Raw genomic sequence first — 21,960 nt, forward strand, 5'->3', positions numbered from 1 at the left:
ACCTTGCGCTTGCCATGCAAGGCAGTGTGCCACTGAGCTAAATCACCCAGCCCCTTTTTGGTCTTTTTTTTGAGACAGGGTCTCGCTATGCAGTTCAGGCTGGCCTTGAGTTCACTTTGTAGCCTAGGCTGGTCTTGAACCTGCAGTAATCCTCCTGCCTCAGCTCCCCAAATGCTGAGATTACAGGCATGTGCCACCATGCCCAGCTATAATATATTTTTAAAATGCATACATTCATTGTATATTTTGATCATTACTTATACTATAACCAGGACTGAGGGTTAAGAAGACTTTTTGAAGTTTCTGGCTTTTCTCAGTTGGAGGTAAAATCTATTTATATGTGTTCTCATCAAGGTTTTTTTTTTTAAACTATGAGTAAATGTTGAATTTTGTCAAAGGCTTTTTTTATATCTGTTGAGATGATCTGTGATTTTTATTTTTACTTCTGTTTATGTGATGTTTGACATTTATTGATTTACTGTTTGGTATATTGAACTAGCCTTGCATCCCAGAAATGAAGCTGACTTAGTTATGAAGTGTGACTATTTTAATGATTTGTTATATACATTCTGTTTACAAGTATCTAGTTGTGAGGGTTTTTGCATCTGTGCTGATAAAGGAAATTAACCTGTTACAGTAGTAATAGTTGTGCTGTTGAGTTCTTGTTCTGTTTTGGTATTAAAAGAATGCTAGCTTCCAGGAATGCGTTTGACAGTACTTCTTCCCTATTTTGTGGAAGAAGGAATATTGGTGTTAGTTCCTCCCCAATGTTTTGGTAAAGATCAGTGGAGACTCACTCCATCATGCTTTTCTTAGTAGGGTTTTTGTTACTACCTCTATTTCATTGCCTGTTCCTGGTCTCATCAGGATTTTTTGTTTCTTTTTCTTCATGGTTTTGTATCTTTGTTTGGAAATTCACATATGTCTTAAGAATTTATCCATTTCTTCTCGATTCTCCATTTTATTGAATATAAGTTTTCAATATATATTGGAAATACAAGTTTTTTCCAGTATATATTGGAATATAAGTTTTTCTTTTCCAAAATTTCGTATAATCTCCTGGATATCAGTGGTGTTCATTGTAATTTTTCCTTTCTTTTCTCCAATTGCACTGGTAACTCTTGTTTGATTCTTTTGGTAAGGTTGATTAAGGTTAATCAACCTTATGTATCCTTTCAAAGAAGCTAGTTTTGGGGTCATTGATGCTGTATTTTTTTTTCAGGTATAATTTGATTAATTTACTCTGGGTATGGTGGCACATGCCTGTAATCCCAGCACTCAGGAGGCTGAGGCAGGAGCATCATTGGGAGTTTGAGACCAGCCTGGGTTATAAAGTAAGCTCAAGGCCAGATTGAACTACATAGCGAGACCCTGCCTCAAAAAGCAACCCTCCCCCAAAATGTGATTAATTTCTGCTCTGATTTTTATAATTTCTTTCCATCTACAAGTTTTGGGTTGGTGTTGCTCTTGTTTTTCTAGGACCTTGAGATATATTAAGTTATTTATTTATTTGAGGTCACTTTTTTCTAATGTATGCATTCACAGCTATAAATGTCTCTCTTATGGTTTTGGTATGTTGTACTACCACTGTCACTTGATTCTGTTAACTTCTACATTTCTTCTGTTACCATAGATTATTCAGGATTATAGATTAATTTGCATAATTCCTATAGTTTCTTTTGCTGTTGATTTCTGATTTCATTCTGTGTTAATTTGATGGTAGATTTCAATGGCAGATTTTAATTATTGTGTATTGTATGTAAGCATGCTCTATGGCATAAGGTATAGCATTTCAGAAAATTTCATGTGCTTTCCAGTCTAAAAAAAACTGGAAAAAATACTTTTTCTGGCCTTTAAGATTTGTGTTGAGAAATTTGTCATTACTCCAATGGGCTTGCTGTATAACCCCACTGCCAACATCATATTAAATGGGCAGAAACTGAAAGCAGTCCCTCTAAAATCAGAACAGGTCAAGGGTGTCTACTCTTACCACTCCCCTTTAGTATCGTGCTTGCAACTCCAGTCAGAGCAACCAAGCAACAGAGAGAAAGAAAATAGATTTAAACAAGAAAGGAAGAAGTGAGGCTATTATTATTATTATTATTATTATTATTATTATTATTATTATTATTTTCTTTTTTTTTCAGTACCAGGGATCAAACTCAGGACCTTGTGCTTGCCAGGCAGGCACTTGTGTTACTGAGCTATATCCCTGGCCTATACAGGTTATTGTTATTTGCAGATGACACAGTCCCTTACCTAGACAATCCAAAAAACCACAGAAGACTCAGAACTGACAAATTCAGCCAAGTGACAGTATATAAAATTAACAAACATTATTCAGTAGTGTTTTTGTACACTAATAATGACATCACTGAAAAATAAATTAGGAAAACAGCCCCAATCACTGTAGCTTAAAAAAAAAAAAAAAGAAAAAAGAAATACCAGAAATGAATTTAACTACAGAAGTGAATGACCTGTATTGTTATTTTATTTTTTAGGGGTTGTGTGTGTGTGTGTGTGTGTGTTTTCCAGTACCTGAAATCGAACTAACAACTTTGTGCTTGCCAGGTAGGCACTGTGGCACTGAGTTAAATCGCCAGCCCTGAGACAGGTTCTCACTTACTATGCACTTTGAACTCACTTTGTAGCCCAGGCTGGTCTCAAACTTTGAATGATCCTCCTGCCTCAGCCTCCCGAGTGCTGGGATTACAGGCGTGTACCACCATGCTGGGCTATTTTTTAGTTTTTTGAGACAGAGTCACACTATATATTTTATGCTGGCCTTGAACGTGCAGCAGTCCTGCTGCAATGAGTCTTGGGAGTACAAGGAGTGCCACCACACCTGGCTCAGTGAGTAGCCTTTATAAGGACAGCTCTCATGCTTTGAAAAAAGATTGAAGTGGACATTAGCAAATAGAAAGATAAAAAAACCAAGAAAGGAAAAAAGAAAGAAAATGCAAAGATATCTCTTTGCATAGGGATATTGGATAGGTAGAATCAGTATTATCAAATGGCCACGTTACCAAAAATGATGTTTAGATTAAGTGCAATTTCAGTCAAAATACCAATAAACATTTTTTCATAGAATGAGAAGAAAAAAAAAAAAAATTCCAGGCCAGGGATATAGCTCAGTGGCACAGTGTCTGCCTGGCAAGCACAAGGTTGTGAGTTCCATTCCCAGTACAAAAAAAAAAATTCTGCTGGGGATTTAGCTCAGTGGCAAAAGCGCCTGCCTGGCAAGCGCAAGATCGTGAGTTCGGTTCCCGGTACCGGAGAAAAACCAAAAAAAAAAAAAAAAACAAAACAAAACTGAAATTTATGTGGAACCAGAGAGACCCAAAATAGCCAAAGCAATACGATCCTTGACTTCAAACTATACCACAAAGCTGCATAATGAAAACAGCATGATATGGCACCAAAACACATATTTACCAGTGGAATAGAATGGAGGATGCAGAACCAACCCCCACATACCTTTAGCCTTGTGATTTTTGACAAAGGGGCCAATAACATAGGCTGAAAAAATGATAGCCTCTTTAACAAATAGTGCTGCTTGTCCGCAGTCCACATGCTGAGGAATAATTCTAGATACCTTTCACACCGCATTAAATCAGGTCAAAATCGATCGAAGTGCTAGATATGAAATCAGAAACACTATGTGCTTAACGGAGAAAAATAAGGTGAAACTCTGGAAGACAGCCAAGACAAGGACTTTTTGAAAAAAATTTTTGAAACAGAGTGTTGCTATATAGTGGAGGCTGACCTTGAACTTGCTGTATAGCTCAAGTTGGCCTTAAACTCATGTCAGTCCTCCTATCTCAGCCTCCTGAGTGCTGGGATTACAGGCATGAACCACCATGCCTGATTAGACAAGGACTTCTTAAACAGAACTCCAGTTCCACAAGGTATAATACCAAGAATCAACCTATGGGATTAGATCAATTTAAAAAGCACCTGCACAGCAAACAACCAAGAGAGTGAAAAAATAACCTGCAGAATGGGAATTTTTGCCAGCCATTCCTTAGAGGAATGTATAAAGAAGTATAAAAAGTTAGAAATCCGGTCAAAAATGGGCAGTTGAAAATGATCAACACTTTTCAAAAGAACAAGTACAAATGATCAATAAATACATGAAAAACATGTTGAGTATCTTTAGCCATTAGAGAATTGCAAATTAAAATAGCATTGGCTGAGTGTGGTGGCACACGCCTGTAATCCCAGCACTCGGGAGGCTGAGGCAAGAGGATCGGTGCAAGTTCAAGACCACCCTGGGCTACAAAGTGAGCTCAAGGCCAGCCTGAACTGCATAGCCGAGACCCTGTCTCAAAAAGACAAAGACAGAAAAAAAAAAAAAAGAACAGCACTGAGATTCCATCTTACTCCAGTAAGAATGGCTATGATCAAGGATTTCCAAAACAACAAATGCTAGTGTGGTTGTGGGGGAAAAAGGAACATTTCACACTGTTGGTAGGAATGTATATTGGTATAACTACTGTGGAAAATAGTATGGAGATTCTTCAGAAAACTAAAACTAAAAATTTTATTTGATCTACCTATACCTTTTTGAGATACTGTCTTAGAAGAGTTATCACATAGTAGCACAAGTTACAATAACTAAATTATGAAGGAGGCTTAGGGGCTGGGGATGCCTGGCAAAGCACAAGGCCCTGAGTTCAATTCCCATTACTGAAAAAAAAAAAAGAGAGGCCTACATGATCATCAACAGATGAATGAAGAAAATGTGTGTTTATGCAGTGGAGTACCTCTAGGCCATAAAGAAGGTTAAACCTGAGTCATTTTTTGGGAAACAGATGGATCTAGAGACCATAATGCTAAGTGAAATCATTCACAGAAGGTTAAATATCATGTGGTTTCTCTGATACGAGAGACCCCAAATATAAATAAAGAACAAAGTGAAAGAGAGATGGTAGGAAGTGGAGATAGACTGTGGAGGTGAGAAGGGAATCCAGAGGGAGGGGGGAAGGAACAGGAAGTAAAAATGATCAAGATGTGATGTGTACCAATTCCACAAGATGAATGTAAGTATTATGTGTTTCAAACATATTAATACATGCATTTGTAAAAACAAATAAAATTCTTTGCTTGGGCTACATAGAGTTCAAGGCCAGCCTGCACTACATAGCAAAACCCTGTCTCAAAAAACAAAACAAATGGGGCTGGGGATTTAGCTCAGCGGCAAAGCGCCTGCCTGGCAAGCGCGAGGTCGTGAGTTCGGTTCCCGGTACCGGAGAAAAACAAAAAAAACAAAACAAAACAAAACCTTGGGAAAAAACACCTGTCTTAAACTCCTCTGAATATATCCAGCTTACTTTTCATGTCCTCAGTGACTACTGTACCGTAGGGTCTGTGGCACAGCTTCGTGGTGATCTCATCATCGAGATACAAGTGTTGGGAAATTTTAAACAAGTATGTGGGCGTATGGACAGACAGTTCATGCCTATGTCAGAGACAAAGGCAGGATGGATGGTAACTTTTGCCCTTGAGTTTCACTGAAAATGAACTGGCTTGCTCCATTACTTTTTATTTCTGTGTCCTCAGAACCTCAACCAGAACCCTCGCACTTTGTTGCCTAAATTCTATGGACTGTACTGTGTGCAGGCGGGTGGCAAGAACATTCGGATTGTGGTGATGAACAATCTCTTACCAAGGTCAGTCAAGATGCATATCAAATACGACCTCAAGGGCTCCACTTACAAACGGCGTGCTTCTCAGAAAGAGCGAGAGAAGCCTCTGCCAACCTTTAAAGACTTGGACTTCTTACAAGACATGCCTGATGGTCTCTTCTTGGATGCTGACATGTACAATGCTCTGTGTAAGACCCTGCAGCGTGACTGTTTGGTAAGTCTGTTGCATTTCCTCTGTCAGGCACCAAAAATCTCAATCATGGGGTTGTTCTTAGGAATTCATTCTGTGGAAGGTGGTACTGTGTTCCTTAATTGCGTGTCCTAGACTGTATATGAAATGACTTAAATCAGCTCATAGCCATGCCATTACATTTTTACTTCATCCCTGTTTATCCTCCCCATTGGCTTTACTTTCTTCTCTAGTTAGCCTGGGTCGTGTAGTTATACATATTTTTAAGCCAGCACTGTAATTCCCTTTTTTTTTTTTTTGGTCTTTTTTTGAGACAGGGTCTCGCTATGCAGTTCAGGCTAGCCTTCAGCTCACTTTGTAGCCCAGGCTGGTCTCGAAGTCACAACAATCCTCCTGCCTCAGCCTCCTGAGTGCTGGGATTACAGACGTGCGCCACCACACCCATCTGTCAAAGCACCGTAATTCTTCATATTTGGTCTTCTGGCCAAGTTTGTATCTGTAAGTTGGCAAGTGAGTGTGCTGAGGAAAATCACAGCTGTGTGTCCTGGTGATATCTACAGCTGACTGACACTTAGTTCCACCTGGACCCATAGTGTTGCTCATCGTTCTGTGTCCTGCTCTCATGAGGGATTTCAGGTGTTTGGCGCTCTGTTCAAACTGCTTTCTAACTCCCCTTGCTCCAGCTTTGTTTCTGAAAAGACTGCTTAAACTTTCTATCCTGTTCCATCTCTTCATGCTGCCTATGTTACCAGTTTTTTTTTTTTCTTTTGAGACAGGGTCTCACTATGCAGTTCAGGCTGGCCTTGAGCTCACTTTGTAGCCCAAACTGGTCTCGAACTTGCATACGATCCTCCTGCCACAGCCTCCCAAGTGCTGGGATTACAGGCGTGAGCCATCACGCCCGGCAAAAAATAATTTTCTTTTTTTTTTTTTTTTTCCTGGTACTGGGAATCAAACTCACAACCTCGCACTTGCCAGTCAGGCGCTGTGCTGCTGAGCTAAATCCCCAGCCCCTATGTTAAGAGTTTTTAAAGGTATCTGCACTTAGAATTCTTACTATCCTTTCCCCCAGCTTTGTGACTTATTTCAGGCCAGTGCTATTTGTGTGTTAGATATCTTTCCTTCCTCTAGTTTTAGCCCCTGCTGGCTACTTTTTTTTTTTTTTTTCATTATACCAGCAAGCTTATCTGTCTTTAATTTAGGAGGGTTTTTATCTCCCCAAGGCTTCCATTTTTTTCTTTTTCTTTCATATTCCTGCCTCAACTCATTATTTCCTGTTTTGGCTTTTGTTTGTTCTCACCACTTTATATTTGTTTGTTTGTTTGTTTTTGTTTTTTAGTTTTTTCCGGTACCGGGAATTGAACTCATGACCTCATGCTTGCCAGGCAGGCACTGTGCCACTGAGCTAAATCCCCAGCCCCTCTCACCACTTTATAGAACTGCTCTCCCAGTGACAGTCTGGATGGTAAAGAGAGAATACTTCTCCATTCTTCCTCAGCTTTTCTGTACCATTTGACAATAAACTGTTTTCTATTTTCTTAAGATAATTGTCTTTTGGGTTTTGTTATACCTTTCCCTATTGATTTTTCTATTTCTGGTCATTTTTTCTCAAACTGCTGTAGTAAGATCATTTTCTTCTATCAGGCCATAATGTTAGCCTCCCTTCCCTCTCCCCCTCTCCTCCTCCTTTCCCTCTCCCTTCCCTTTCCCCTCCCCCTTCCCCTTCCCCCTCCCTTTCCCTCCCCCTCCTTTTTTCCCTCCCCTCCCCTTCCCTTTCCCCCTCCCCCTCCCCTGCCCACTCCCCTTCCTCTTCCCTCCCACCTTTTTGTTTTTTGGGTTTTTTTTTTGAGTCTTGCTGTGTAGTTCAGGCTGGCCTGAAACTCACTTTGTACCCTAGGCTGGCCTTAAATTTGTGGCAATCCTTCTGCCTCAGCCTCCTGAGCATTGTGATTGTAGGCCTGTGCCACCACACCCAGCCCTTTTTTTCTTCTGCCCTTCATCCCTCCCTCCTTCTCCCACCCTTCCTTCTAACTCCTGTCCTTGGTACTGGGATTCAAACCTAGTACATCACACAAGACAGCTCCCGCTGCGGTTTACCCCAGCCCCCAAACTCTCCTAAGTGTCTTTATGTCCCTGTAAACAGGCACAGTTCCTCTCACAGTACAGATTCAGTTAATGTTCAAATGAACTGAAACTGATCAAAAAAGTTCTGTCACAGATCTGTTCTGTTGCAAGGAGCACTTTTATCAGAAATCCTCATTGCAGATTCTTTATAGTACCAATATGTGTTCTTTGTTCCCTTGAGCACATAGTGTTCTTTTTGTGATGAGATAGAAAGAAGAACAGAGAGAGTCTGTAAACTAGGCAGTAGGACTTCAAGAAATGATTTGTATTATACAAACTAGAGAAAGGTAAGTGAGTATAGATAAGAGAAATAGACTGACCAGAGAGGCTAATGAACTCTTTTCTTTTTTTTTTTTTGTCTTTTTCAGGTAGGGTCTCACTGTGCAGTTCAGGCTGGCCTTGAGCTCACTTTGTGGCCCAGGCTGGTCTCGAATTTGTAATGATTCTGCTGCCTCAGCCTCCCGAGTGCTGGGATTATAGGTGTGCACTACCATGCCAGGCTATTAACTCTTTTCTAAAGAGTAGATCAGGGGATAATCCTATGGTTAGCCTTGGAGGTTGTCCACCAAGAATAATGAAATGATAAGGTCTTGAAAAAATATCCTGCTAATTCCCAGGGCTCAGATTATCTTTTCCTTCCTTAGGTGCTTCAGAGCTTCAAGATAATGGACTATAGTCTCTTGATGTCAATCCACAACATAGATCATTCACAGCGAGAGCCCTTAAGCAGTGAAACACAATACACAGTTGACACTCGTAGACCAACCTCCCAAAAGGCCCTGTATTCCACAGCCATGGAATCGATCCAGGGTGAGGCTCGACGTGGTGGCACCATGGAGACCGATGACCAGTGAGTGGGCTTGGGGCACCAGGGAGGTGAGCAGAGATAGACGCATAGCCCTTTTTCTTACTGAAAGCACTTAACTTCTGGAAAGGAAGTAGCTTTGAGGCAGCAGTTAAGCCAGCAACATAAATGCTTGTAGAATCATCAAATGAGCTTTCTTAAGAATAGAAAAGGAAAGGAAAATGGCTTTAATTTGGAGGTTTTAATTCATACGGGAGGGAGAGCTATCCAGGGTAAAAAGACAATATATTACATTCAAAATGTTAGGTTTGTGTCTGTTAATTCTAACTTTATCACAATTCATTATAGACTTCTTTGGAAGGCATCTTTCTTACCATTGCTGAGTTTAATTTAGTTTCTGAAATACTGTGTGTCTGTTGGATGGTTTCATTTTTAGGTGTCCCATAACATGACTTTAAAGAAGAATGTCTTTTTTTTTTTTTTTTCCAGTACCGGGGATCAAACTCACGACCTTGTGCTTGCCAGGCAGGCGCTGTGCCGCTGAGCTAAACCCCCAGCCCCAAGAAGAATGTCTTTAGTAGGCAATAAGATACAGAACTTATCAGGACATTCAGAGTTCGCTTTGCAAGCAGTTAGAATATTGCTGAGTAGTAGTGCTTTTAGAGACTTTTTTTTGGTGGAGCTGGGGTAGGAACAGTAGGCGAAAAGACTAGCCAGGAGATTATAGTGCATACCCGAGAGATTCTTACAGTTGGGGGAAGGAGTCTCACAGTTTTGCAGTTTACAGAGGATAAATCAGTTATATTTAGATCTCAGTTCCATCCTGATTTGACTCAAGGTTAGGAGAAGCTTCTACCTTCTAGCTAACAGATTTCCTAATTCCTTCCTTTTTGTCTTTCCCAGCATGGGTGGCATTCCTGCCCGCAATAATAAAGGGGAAAGGCTCCTGCTTTACATCGGCATCATTGATATTCTGCAGTCTTACAGGTGAGGAGCATATGGACTGATGCAGAAGCCACTCACATTGCTTTGTTAGATGGGTTTGTTGTTAAGTTCTTCCTCAGGTAAGAACAGTTGCAGTCTGGCTGCTGACCTCATTGATTTTTTTTTTTAGATGGTTGGCTTCTTTCTGTGGCTTCCCTACCCTACTGCCTCCCCACTGATGATGTAGACCTTCTGTGGAAGGCTGAGTCAGTGTTCGGAAGTGCCAAGGTAGAGCACACCATCTGCCTGGCGTTTTGTGAAAACCCTGTGAGATGAGTCATTCTCCACACTGGGAGGAAGCTGAAGTACATGCCCCTTTCCACAGAGGAAGAGCTGTCAAAATTGCTGCCCAAGAGGCTAAGAGGCAGTGGAGTGGTGCTGAGGGAGAAGCAGGACTTGTTAGATCGCAGTTTTGCTCCTGTAACCTTTTAGTACTAATGAGAACTAGACAGTACTTGATTTATTGGTTCAGAGAATTACCCAATTTTTAAAATTAATTAAAATTTAGTTTTGGATTTTTTGAGACAGGGTTTACTGTGTAATTCAGTCTGGCCTCAAACCTATGGTGATCCTCCCTCCTCAGCCTCCCCAGTGCTGGGACTATAGGTGTGCGCTACCACTCCTGGCAGATTATCAAATTTTAACTACCCTTTTCAGGCTCTTACACATGTGTTCTGTCAGCTCGCCTTATTTTTGTATGTCTGTGTTTTGTTTTGTTTTGGCACTGGCAATGGAATTTAGGGTCTCATACATGCTATCTAAGTACTTCACCACTGAGCGTTACCCTGACCCCTTTTTACTTTTTTTTTTTGTCTTTTCGAGACAGGGTGTTGCTATGCAGTTCAGGCTAGCCTTGAGCTCACTTTGTAGCCCAGGCTGGTCTCGAGAACTCGCAATGATCCTCCTGCCTCGGCCTCCCTAGTGCTGGGATTACAGGCATGTGCAACCATGCCTCGCTTCTTTTTTACTTTTTATTTTGAGACAGGGTTTCACTAAGTTGCCCAGACTTGCCTTAAACTTGCTGTCTTCCTACATCAGTCTCCCAGGTAGTTGGGGTTGCAGGTGTGGGCCGTTGTGCCTTGCTTCTACAATTAATGTTTTTTTTTGTTTTGTTTTGTTTTGTTTTTTATAAGAATAAAAGAAGGATAACATAATAATAGGGGGGAGTTAGCAAATTACAGACAAAATGGTAGGAAATTATCAATGGTTATCGTTTTACATATTATTATCTACAAAATAGTTTCTCAGGAAAACAAATAGACAAATAATATTGAGTTACAGACAAAAGAGGTAGGAGATTATCAAGAGTTGTTGTACTATACTTTGGTATCTTCAAAGTGGCTTCTAAAGAAAATAAATAGAGCTATACATAAGTGACCTATTGAAAAATCATTAACTATTCTCAATGGTTGTTTTTTTTTTTTTTTATTTTTTTATTTTTTTTTGGTTTTTCTCCGGTACCGGGAACCGAACTCACGACCTTGCGCTTGCAAGGCAGGCGCTTTTGCCGCTGAGCTAAATCCCCAGCCCTCTCAATGGTTGTTGTAGGAAACACATAATAATAAACAGACATCCATTTATGAAATACGATAGGAACATTACAAACTTTACACAGTTATGGATAGATTAGTAGGAAAATATCAATGGCTGCTGTAATATGTGGTGGTATCTTCAAAGTGGTTTCTCAGGAAGATAGAGATATGCAAGAAGGACCTATTAAGTAGTTACAGCCTAAGGGTTGTCAAAAATAGCATATTACCTCCTCACCAGTGACTCCTTTCACTGAGGTATGATGGCTGGAAGGAAGGCCAGGATTGAAAAGAAGGACTGAGAGACTTGCACCTGTGTCTAGCAACAGGCTGTTTTCTTGTTCCTCCATAGTCATGATTACCCAGGACTCCTCGATGGAGATGACGGTCTGGCCAGAGGGAGAAGGCAGACCATGCCCCAAGCCCTCTCATTCCTGTTGGACTAACTGGCAGCATGGGTCTGAGCTCTGGGGCCTCCACCTCAGAGGGCAGACCGATCTCCAGTGGTCTCCTTTGCATCCAGGGCATGGCCCATGGGGCCTCTTAGGGCAGTTCCTCTTGAGGTGGCCTGGCTTTTAACAGTGGTAGCAGATGAATGCAGTTGTCGAGTTCTTCTTGGAGCGCCGGGATAATGTTTTGTTTTACAATTAATGTTCTTGTGTTTCACTTGCCAGGGACATACAAACTACTCTTTTCTCATGGGGAATAATTGACTTAACCTAGAAACAACATTGCTGAACTAGCACTGCCATGGCTGTTTTGAAAGCCAGTGTACCACAGTGTGCATCTTTTCCAGCTTTTAATTTTCTTTTTTTGGGGGTGGGTGGAGTTGAGGCAGGGTCTCATTACGTAGTTCAGGCTGGTTTTGAACTCACTATGTAGTGCAGGCTGGCCTCAAACTTGCAGTGATCTTCCTGGTTTAGCCTCCTGGTGCTAAGATTATAGGCATAGGCCACCACATTGGCTGCTTTTCTGGCTTTTATCTTTCTGGGGTTTCTTTTTTTTCTTTTTTTCTTGAGGGGGGCGGTCATTGCTCCTTTAAATCCCTGAAACAAAACAAAACAAAACACCAAAGCTATTAAGTGCCCTCATTCAACAACAGTATGTGTGATACAAATTTTTCTTGGCAGGTTTGTTAAGAAGCTGGAGCACTCTTGGAAAGCGCTGGTACATGATGGGGTGAGTAGCAGTCAGCTAAAGACCTCCCACCTCTGCTTGTCACGTCTGATTTGGCCCCCCTGGGTTTTTTCCATGCATTTTAAAATTTCATTTCTGAGTTTTACCCTTGTCTTAGGTCTCTGTCAGAGGGAAATGGGCCTCAGACTACAGGTCCTCTTGCTGGGATGCTTTGTCTCTAACAGTGTAGCCTCTTCTCTGCAGGACACTGTATCAGTGCACCGTCCAGGCTTCTATGCTGAGCGATTCCAGCGCTTCATGTGCAACACAGTGTTCAAGAAGATCCCCCGTAAGTGGCTTCTACCAGATGACCCCCCAGTGGCTCCCTTACCCCAGCACATGGGGGGCAGGACACCTCTGTCAGAGAGCTGCAAAGGCCAGAGGCCTCTTCTGCTCTGCCTGCACCCTATGAGAGCTGCTTCTCGTCCTTTTGTCAGTCATTCTGTCTGTCCCAGTTGTTTCCAAGTTGCTGCTTCCCCCTGGCTCTCTCTACATGTGTCATTGAGGTGAGGGCCATTTCTGGGGAATTGGTGGGATTGCAAAAAAAAAAAAAAAAAAAGTGTAGTTGTGGATGGAGAATCCATGCCACATGCTCAGATAGAGCCAAACTTGTGTATAGAAATAGATAAGGATGTTATTAATGTCTTTTTTTTCATGCATATTTCAGGTGCCAGGGAGTTCTCAGTCTAGTTAAGTGGTTGAAGCATTACTGATTTCTGTTTAGTGAGTTTTCTTAGTCACTTCCTTCAGCTTCCTTGGTTTGGAAGTGCCATACTCCTTTTTTTTTTTCTTTTTTTCCAAATTCTCCACGTTGTTACCACTGGTAAATTCTAGTTTCTCCTTCCCTTTCCTCATCCTGGGCATCATTAGTCCTATACTGAGGCAGAGAGGGACCTACGTGTGCCAGACAGTCTTAAGAAGCATGGAAAACTCTTTTTTTGTTTTTCGTTGTTGTTTTTCTTGAGCCATAGTCTTGCTGTGTCCAGGCTGGCCTTGAACTCATAATGATCCTCTTTCTTGCCTCAGCCTCCTGAGTGCTGGGATTACAGGCATGCTCCACCATACCTATCCCTTTTCAGTTTTGATCTATAATAATATATATTATATTGCTGTGTTCATAAGTGGTTAGAAGATGTAGACTAAAAGAGTCATCTTTGTTTACTGGGAACTATGGAATAGAGAACATCTCATCAAGTAGAGGCAAAGCCTCTTGCGTTGGGGCTGGGGAGGGGTATATGTACGTGTCACCTTTGCTTGAGGCCTTGTTTTCTTTCCAAAGCGGAGAGTGACCTTCGGTCTACTAATCCTTGATAGAACCCATCTTTGTGACATTAACCCTTCTTCCTGCTTTGCTTCAGAATAACTTCGGGTGTGTGTTGGGGAGAACTAGCAGTTTGTGTCTGTGTCTTGGTGATGGTTTCTGAGGTTGGTGCTAAGTAGGCTTTCTTTCCCTTTTGAAGTGAAGCCCTCTCCTTCCAAAAAGTTTCGGTCTGGCTCATCTTTCTCTCGGCGAGCAGGCCCCAGCGGCAACACCTGCGTTACTTACCAGCCATCGGCCTCTGGGGAGCACAGAGCACAAGTGACAACAAAGGCGGAAGTGGAGCCAGGTCAGCGCCAGGGTGGGGGTCCCTGTGTGATTGTGTTTTTCTTCTCTCCTTTCTGAGTCCTTAGCCTCTCTGGCCAGGGCCTTTGCTTCCCATTTCTATCAAGGAAAAGCCAGATCGTACATGTTTTCCACTTTATTCCCTCTGCCCATTACCTCTTTCTTCTGTTTCATTTACCAGTTTTCTTCCCTTTTCTCTTTTCCAGACGTCCACCTTGGTCGTCCTGATGTTTTACCTCAGACTGCACCTGTGGAGGAAGTCAGTGAGGACTCATTTGTTTCTGGCCCTAGTTTCTCACATGTAGTTGGAGAGACTTTGCAAGTACTAAATACGAGGTTGGTTCCTTGACCCTTTCACCATGTAGTCACATTATCCCTCCATAACTTTTGTTTGGTAGTACTAGGGATCACACTCCCAGCAGCTCACACATGCTAGGCAAGGAAGTGTTCTGCTACCTGTTATATCCCCAGCCTTTTTTATTTTGAGACAGGGGTTCTCTGAGTTGCTCAGACTGGCCTCAGACTTGGAAACCTCCTGCCTTAGCCTACTAAGTAGCTGGAATGACAGGAATATACCCCCTTACCTGGCACAGGTCCTTCATTATTCTGTTTTTCATGGGAGCATTATTTTTGTCCTCTTTACTAAATTTGTGCAGGTTCACTGGGAGCTCATCTTTAGCTATTTGGAAAAGTGTGTCCCTGCCTTTATGTTTTCAGGGTTGTGTATGTGCCACCTTTATAGTACTCAGATATCTCAACTAATCCTTCATCTTTTGGTGAGCAAAGTGAGAATTCAGATTAGGACTTAACCCTAGGAAGATTGCTAGGGTTAAAACAGTGAACTGTCAAACTATCAAAAGGGTCTAGTGTAAATAAAGATTGGGACTTAATTTTGTATTATCTATCGCAGTATAAAAAATTACCCCAGAAGTTACTGCCTTAATATAACAAACATGCACCATAGTTTTTGTGGGTCAGAAATTCAGGTGCACCTCGGCTGAACCTTCTGGCTCAGAGTTTCTTACAAGGTGGCAGTCATACAGTTGGCCAGGCTGGGGACTTGTCTGACAGCCCAAATGGGAGGGTTTCTTTCTCAGTTCATTTATGTAGTTACTGGTATGATTCACCTCCCTGCAGGGTGCTGAACTGAGGATGGCTGTGTACTGGGAGTCTCCCTTTGCCCTGTGACCTCTCCATAGGAGAGCTCAGAATGTGACAGCTGGCTTTTTTCACAGTGAAGAGAGAGAATGTACTTGAGCAGGAGTCACAGTCTTTTTGTAGCCTAATCTTAGCATTGACACCTTCTAGTCATTAATCAGTCCACATTCAAGAGCAAGAAATAAGCTGGACATGGTAGTGCACGCTTACAATCCCTGCACTCAGTCGGCTGAGGTAGGAATTCGAGTTGGAGACCAGCCTGGGCTACATAGTTTAAGACCTCTGGACTCCATGGGGATACCCTGTCTCAAAACACAACACAGCACAACACAACACAGCACAACACAGCACAACACAACACAAAACCAGCCAAGAGGAAGGAATGTCATGAGGTTTTCATACTTTAAGCTGTATCACTGGGAGCCATTTTAGAATCTGGCTATCATAGTCACTCCTGGCCCCTAGTGATTCACATCTCTGCCTGGAGAATTCACGTACTCTCTTCCAGGTCTCATTGGCTGAAAGTCCCACATTTTGCTATCCCAGTCAGGTCCAAGTTTGAATAAACTCTCTATCTCTCCATATAGAGTTCCTTAAGCACAGCTCCTCTCATTCTGAGGGCCCATGAAACTAAAAAGACAGTTTCCCTTTCTCCGCGCACTGGGCACTCAGTGTGGTAGGGCAGGCATTTGATCACTGCTGTGTGCACTCATGTGCTGAAGGGAAAATGCAGGAGTGGCAGTGTCACTCAGCAATAGGATGCTTACCTGGCATGCAGGAGGCCTTGGGTTATTCCTAGCACCACTAGAAAAAGGGCAGGGAGAAACCAAAAGGATTCATTGTTTTTGTTTTGTCTTGGTTTTTGGTGGTACTGGGATTGAACCAAGGGCCTTCATACTGAGCTACACCCTCAACCTACTTTTCTTTTTTTTTTTTTTCAACCTGGTTTTCTGTTGGTGTGGTGGTGGTTTGTTTTGTTTTGTTTTTGAGACAGGGTCTCACTGTGTAGTTCAGGCTGGCCTTGAATTTGTGTAGTCCAGGCTGGTCTCAGAACTCCCAGCAATCTTTCTGCCTCAGCCTTCTGAGTGCTGGGATTACAGGCATGTGCCACCACACCCAGAGACTTTTTTTTTTGAGACAAGGGCTCATTGAGTTGCCCAGGTTGGATTTGAATTTGTGATCCTCCTGCCTCCACAGGTACCATCACATGTGCCACCACACCCTGCTAGTTGTTACTGATTGATTAACTATCCCAAAACCTAGTAAATGGAGTTTATTTATTTATTTTTTTTGAGACAGGGTCTCGCTATGTGGTTCAGACTGGCCTTGAGCTCACTTTGTAGCCCAAGTTGGTCTTGAACTTTCAATGATCCTCCTGCCTCAGCCTGAAATGGAGTTTATTTGACTAGACCTTAAAGTGTGAGAAAATTTTTCATGGCTCTTAGCTTCACCCTTTGGACTCTGGATTTTGTCTTGAGTTTTCCTTTTCTGTGAAAACTAGAATGTGTTTACATTTAAGCAGTTTTCTCAGCCTACTTCTTTCCAGTACAAGATGGGGGGCGGGATCTGACGGGTTCTTCATTTTGCATTCTCTGCCCCATTTGACCCAAACTGGCAGTGTTTTTGCTGATATAATTTCCTCATAGATTTTACTTCCTTCCTCTGATTATCACTGAGATTCACTCCATTAGACAGATGCATACTCATAAATGTCTTCTTGATAAGCTGTCCACTTTTTAGATATCCTATTTTTTCAGTTGAGAGGCTCTGTCAGAACATGTCCGTGATCTTTCTGTTTGCTTTTGCAGTGCTGGTTGGTGATTGAACCCAAGGCCTCATACATGGTAGGCAAGTACTCTGTCAGTGAGCTACTCTCTCAGCCTCTTGTAATTTGTTTTTATTTTAAAAATTTATACATCTTTATTTTGGTGGTACTGGGGATTGAATCCAGGGCCTTCGTGCCAAGCTACATTCCCTTCCCTTTTTTGGTCTTGAGACAGGGTACTTACTAAATTGTCCAGACTGGGCACAAACTCAAAGTTGCCTAAGCCTCCCAGAGTGCTGGGATCACAGACATGTGCCACCATGCTCAGCTCTTTTTCTGAGGTCTTAATCAAATATCTTAGAGTCATACCCTTGGCTTCATCTTTAGAAACTATTTTCTTGACAGTGCCCTGGATTTGATCCTTGCTCAGAATTTTTCAATTTTAAGGTCAGTATGGTAGTGGACATCTGTAATCCCAGCAGACTGGGAGCTGAGGCAGGAGGATCACAATTTTGAAACGAACTTGGATACATACCTTAGTCATTTAATGAGGCCCCTGTCTTGAAACGAAAAGAGAGAAGAGAAAACAAATGAACAGCTGAGGAAGTAGCTCAGTGCAAAGGCCCTGATTCAATCCCTAGGACTTTTTTTAAAAAAAGTTAATTTTAGAATTGATTTTTCTCTGGAGTTCAAAGTTTTAAAAAATTTCTCTTAAGTTCTGGCTTTTTCATATTTTTTTCTCTTTATTTAGTTCTCTTCCATTTTACTATAAGCCTCAAAGCAGCAAGTGATAGAGCTGGTGGTAGAACATACGGTTAGTATGTGTGAGGCTCTGGGTTCAGTCCCTCATACTACCACTAAAAATAAAAAAAGATATCTTCAGTACTTTGCTTAGAAACCTCCTTAGCTAGATCACTCAATTCATTAGGCATATATTCTGGAGTTTTAAAGCAAGGCACAGTGTCTCAAATTTATAATTCTAGAATTTGGAAGGTAGGGGCAGGAGGATCACAAGCTTCTGCCCAGCCTGGGCTACATGGCAAGTTCAAGGCCAACCTGGACTATGTAGTGAGATCTTATTTCAAAAAACAAAAATAATAATAATAAAATAATAATAGCCAGGTGTGGTGGCACATGCCTGTGATCCCAGCACTTGGGAGGCTGAGGCAGGAGGATCATTGCAAGTTCCAGACCAGCCTGGGCTACAAGGTGAGCTTAAGGTCAGCCTGAACTGCCTAGTGAGACCTTATCTCAAAGAGAATAATAATAATAATAATAATTATTATTAATAATAATAATAAAATATATAAATAATATAATAAATAATAATTATATAAATAATAATTATAAATAATAATAACTATAAATAATAATTATATTATTATTGTTGTTATTGTTATTATTTTAAAATTCTTAAAGGGCCAGCCATGGTCAGCCACACAGCTCTAATATCAGCTACTTGGGAGGCTACGGCAGGAGGATTGCAAGTTTGAGGCTAATCTGGACAAATTAGTGAGACCCTCTCTCAAAATAAACACAAAGTTTGTGGGGCTCAGTGGTAGAGTGCTTGCTCACTCAGAATACTCAAGGCCTCAGGTTTCATCCTTGGTGCTGTAAAAGAAAAAGAAAAGAAAAACTAAAACAATGTGCTTTTTAAATCTATTAGCATCTCTTTCTCTGAATTCTAAATTGATTCTGAAGGGACATGAAGAAGCAGTATAAGATTTGACCTTACAAGAAAATCCTTTTTTTTAATCTTCCAATTCTTTGCTTCTCTTTCTCTCCTCTTAGTTCAGCCATGGAAAAGCTTGAAATTACAGAGGAGCAGTTACCTCACGTGAGTGTCTGGGGTGTGGGGGAGGGTTTCTGGAGGGTGTAAAGGAAATCACTGACAGAACGGAGCTGGAAGGTTATGGGGAGGGGTTAAAAAAAGTAATGGACAAGGTTACAGGGCCTGGGTGCCTCCTACAACTTGCTATTTATAAATTTTATTATTTTGGTAACATCACTGGAAAATGAGGGTGAAATAGAAGAAAGTGTCTTGACTTTGCTACCTAGGTTTAAGTTAACTTGAATTCCATACCTACCTCCTAATCTCATGCTCCACATCCTTAACTTTACATCCTTTTCCTTCTCAGTGAGCAACAAACCTCAGAAGACCTGAAACAAGACCCCACCGTCTCTGTGATATCAAGATGTCCGCCCTTGCCCAGGAATGCTCAGTTTTCTTCCTGATCATCAAAAATGAACAAAAAAGGAGTTTAATAGGGAGCTAGGGGAGCTCCCCATCTCCGTCAGGAGGAAGAAGCTGTTCTTCCCCATCTTCTGAGTGGGCATCAGTGCCTTGGACAGTTGAGGACAGCAGCAGTCCTTCCACTCCAGAGCCGGCTGGCAGAGTTGTGACAGGCCATCCTTGGCTTCCACAGTTGAATTTCTTCAAACTCCCATTGTGTGTGCTGGAAATGGGGTTGCTGGACTTTGTGGTTTTCCTCCCTTTGTGCATCTTTCACCAGGAGCTGGACTTAATTTCTTCAGGACAGACCGGCTGGCGCACGATCCCGTACCCTCTTCCTCTTGTCCCTGGAGGAAGACCTCTATAGTTGTTATAAAGGGTTTTCGGGGAATAAGGGTGTGTAACCGTCTCCATCCTTCTCCTTTTTTCTTTAAAAAGGACAAGAACAAAGAGCACACAGCACAATTTGAAGCCAGTTTTAGATCAGAACTCCAAAAGTCAGAGATCCCTGCCCATAGGGTTCCTGCAGATGAGCCCCGGTTTTTGTGAAACAGAAATGTGATCGCTGTGCCTGCAGCAGCTTTTCATCTCCTCATAGGATGATGAAATTCTTAAGGCTGAAGGGATGAAAAGAATAGGACATGGGCTCATCTTTGCCCCTTTTGTTAAAACAGTGGGGCTGCCATGGGTGAGGAGATGAGAATCCTTCTTAGGCAGGACCCCACTCATTGCCAGGCTGTAACGGTTACTAAGCCTTTGCAGTTTGAGATGTATTCTAGTCATTTTTCTAAATATGAAGATTTATCAAATGGATTTTAGACCACTCTTCAAAGGAGACTTCTCTGTTCTCCCCATCTTTCCAAATGGTGTTCTGCTATTTGTAGAGCTGAGGTGGACAGAGATACCTGTGTCTGTTGAACAGGCGGGGAGGTGAGAGAAGGCTCTCTTCAGTTCATGGGGCCTGGCAGACACGTACCTCGGGGACTTCATGGCTGTGCCTATGCTCTGCTCCCACTCTTTGTGCAGGGAATTTGGAATTGAGGCCCGTAAGCCCTCTCCTGTCCATCTCGGTTGTGGTTGTCCATCTCAGTTGTGGTTGTCCATCCGGTTGGTCTGCTCTGGTCAGGGGAAGAAGGCGACCTGGTGTCTGAGGCAGATTGTCGCAGTCCTACAGTCTCTCCTACAGTCTCTCCTCCATCCCGCCCGACCGTGGTCGTAGGTTAGCCTGTGCCCCAAGCAACTGTCTATATTAGACACCCCAGCCAGTTTCTGGCTCCCTGTCTTTGCTGCCATGTTCTTTTTTACAAGAAGAAAAGAAACAATTCTTGCTATTATTTTTCATAATTTACTATTTATGATGTATTTAAGTGTTTTATTCAGGACAGAGTTCTGTAAGGGGTGGGAGGGAATATTTGAGGGAGGGTCGTAGGGAAAGGAATAGGGACTCAACATTTTTATGAAGTGTTACTATTTGCTCTACTTTGTATTGTTCAGAAATGGCAAATGCAGTTTAAAAGTAATAAATACCTGGTTTTAATGTATTAAACTTGCATCATTTATGTAGACTACCTTTTTCTACTTTGTTGTTACTCCTGCTTGTGTCTTTTTGGTGTTGGGGACTGAACCCAGGAACCTGAACATGCTAATAAGCAAGTGCTTTACCCCCGTGCTATCCCTCCTGCCTTCTCCCTTCTTCATATTCGTCTGCTCCACTTCTGTCACCCAAGCTCTGTTCTGTTCATGTTACCATCCTTTCTAGTTCTCTTACTGCATTCAGTCCAACTCTGGCTCTCATTACCTTCTTTCCAGCCCCTTCACTATAATTTAACAGGGATTTGAGTTGAAAGCTCAAGGTTTACTCAGGTTTGAAGAAAGGAAGACAGGGAAGCAAGCTGGATATTGGTTGGCCATAAGTTCCCTGCCTTTCAATCTTCTGGGTACTTGGCTGTAGGGTTATCACAAAATCACGAAGACTGCTTTCCACGAGGTTGAGTGTAGGCTCTTTTACTTTGATAGGAAACTGGGCAAAGAGTGAGTTGGGTTTATTCCAAGGTAGGGAAGCTTTAGAAAAACAAGTTCACTAAACATCGTTCCTTTCCATACCACTGTTCCCTGTCCTGTTAAGATTTTTTTTTTTTTTTTTTTGTCTTTTTGAGTCAGGGTCTTGCTCTGCAGTTCAGGCTAGCTTTGAACTCACTTTGTAGCCCGGGCTGGTCTTGAACTCACAGTGATCCTCCTGCCTCAGTATCACAGGTGCTGGGATTACAGGCATGCGCCACCACGCCCGGCGAGATCATTGTTAAAAAAAATTCTTACAAGTATGTAGAATGTAGCAGCTATGTCCAGAGTATTTGGAGATCAAAAGAAGAACTTGGCTTCAAGCATTTATAATGTCCAGGAGGAAAACAAACACATTAGAAAAAATTAGATGTGATAACTGCTAAGGATTTAAGCTCTTTGAAAGAATGGTACAAAATATAAAAGTGGAAGGAAATCAGAGGTTATTGTAGGCTGCAAGCATTGGGGAAAGTTTCATTTCAGCACAAGGACCTAGGACCATGAGAATGGTCTGTTTTAGAGAACAAGGAAGAGATGGTGGTAAGCATACTGAACTAAGTACTGGTGGAGGCAACATTAGAAACTGCATGTAGGCTGAGAAACTTTATAGACAGTGGAGAATCATGGAATGTTTTTTAAAACGATAAAACAAGTTTAGAGCTGGCGGTGTAGTTTCGTGAAAAAGTG

General features: G+C 41.9%; 1 protein-coding gene across 5 annotated transcripts in view; it reads left to right on the top strand.

Annotated features, from left to right (window-relative positions):
* Positions 1 to 20,780, top strand: part of Pip5k1a (phosphatidylinositol-4-phosphate 5-kinase, type I, alpha) — a 49,642-nt gene extending 28,862 nt beyond the window's left edge. For 2 of the 5 annotated variants that reach the window (XM_013509928.1, XM_013509927.1), the window contains exons 7-15: positions 5,563 to 5,862; positions 8,607 to 8,812; positions 9,671 to 9,754; positions 12,411 to 12,459; positions 12,661 to 12,745; positions 13,917 to 14,063; positions 14,266 to 14,395; positions 18,774 to 18,819; positions 19,121 to 20,780. In XM_013509928.1, the coding sequence (XP_013365382.1) occupies positions 5,563 to 5,862; positions 8,607 to 8,812; positions 9,671 to 9,754; positions 12,411 to 12,459; positions 12,661 to 12,745; positions 13,917 to 14,063; positions 14,266 to 14,395; positions 18,774 to 18,819; positions 19,121 to 19,123 (1,050 nt within the window). In that variant the 3' untranslated portion in view covers positions 19,124 to 20,780. Of the gene's footprint in view, positions 1 to 5,562; positions 5,863 to 8,606; positions 8,813 to 9,670; positions 9,755 to 12,410; positions 12,460 to 12,660; positions 12,746 to 13,916; positions 14,064 to 14,265; positions 14,396 to 17,025; positions 17,066 to 18,773; positions 18,820 to 19,120 lie in introns of those variants that run through there. The other 3 variants (XR_001232530.1, XM_013509930.1, XM_013509929.1) reach the window with 3 other exon arrangements.
* Positions 20,781 to 21,960: the final 1,180 nt, after the last annotated feature.

Source organism: Chinchilla lanigera, unplaced genomic scaffold, assembly GCF_000276665.1.
Source record: "Chinchilla lanigera isolate Chin_1 unplaced genomic scaffold, ChiLan1.0 scaffold00187, whole genome shotgun sequence".
In the NCBI taxonomy this organism is placed as follows: Eukaryota; Metazoa; Chordata; class Mammalia; order Rodentia; family Chinchillidae; genus Chinchilla; species Chinchilla lanigera.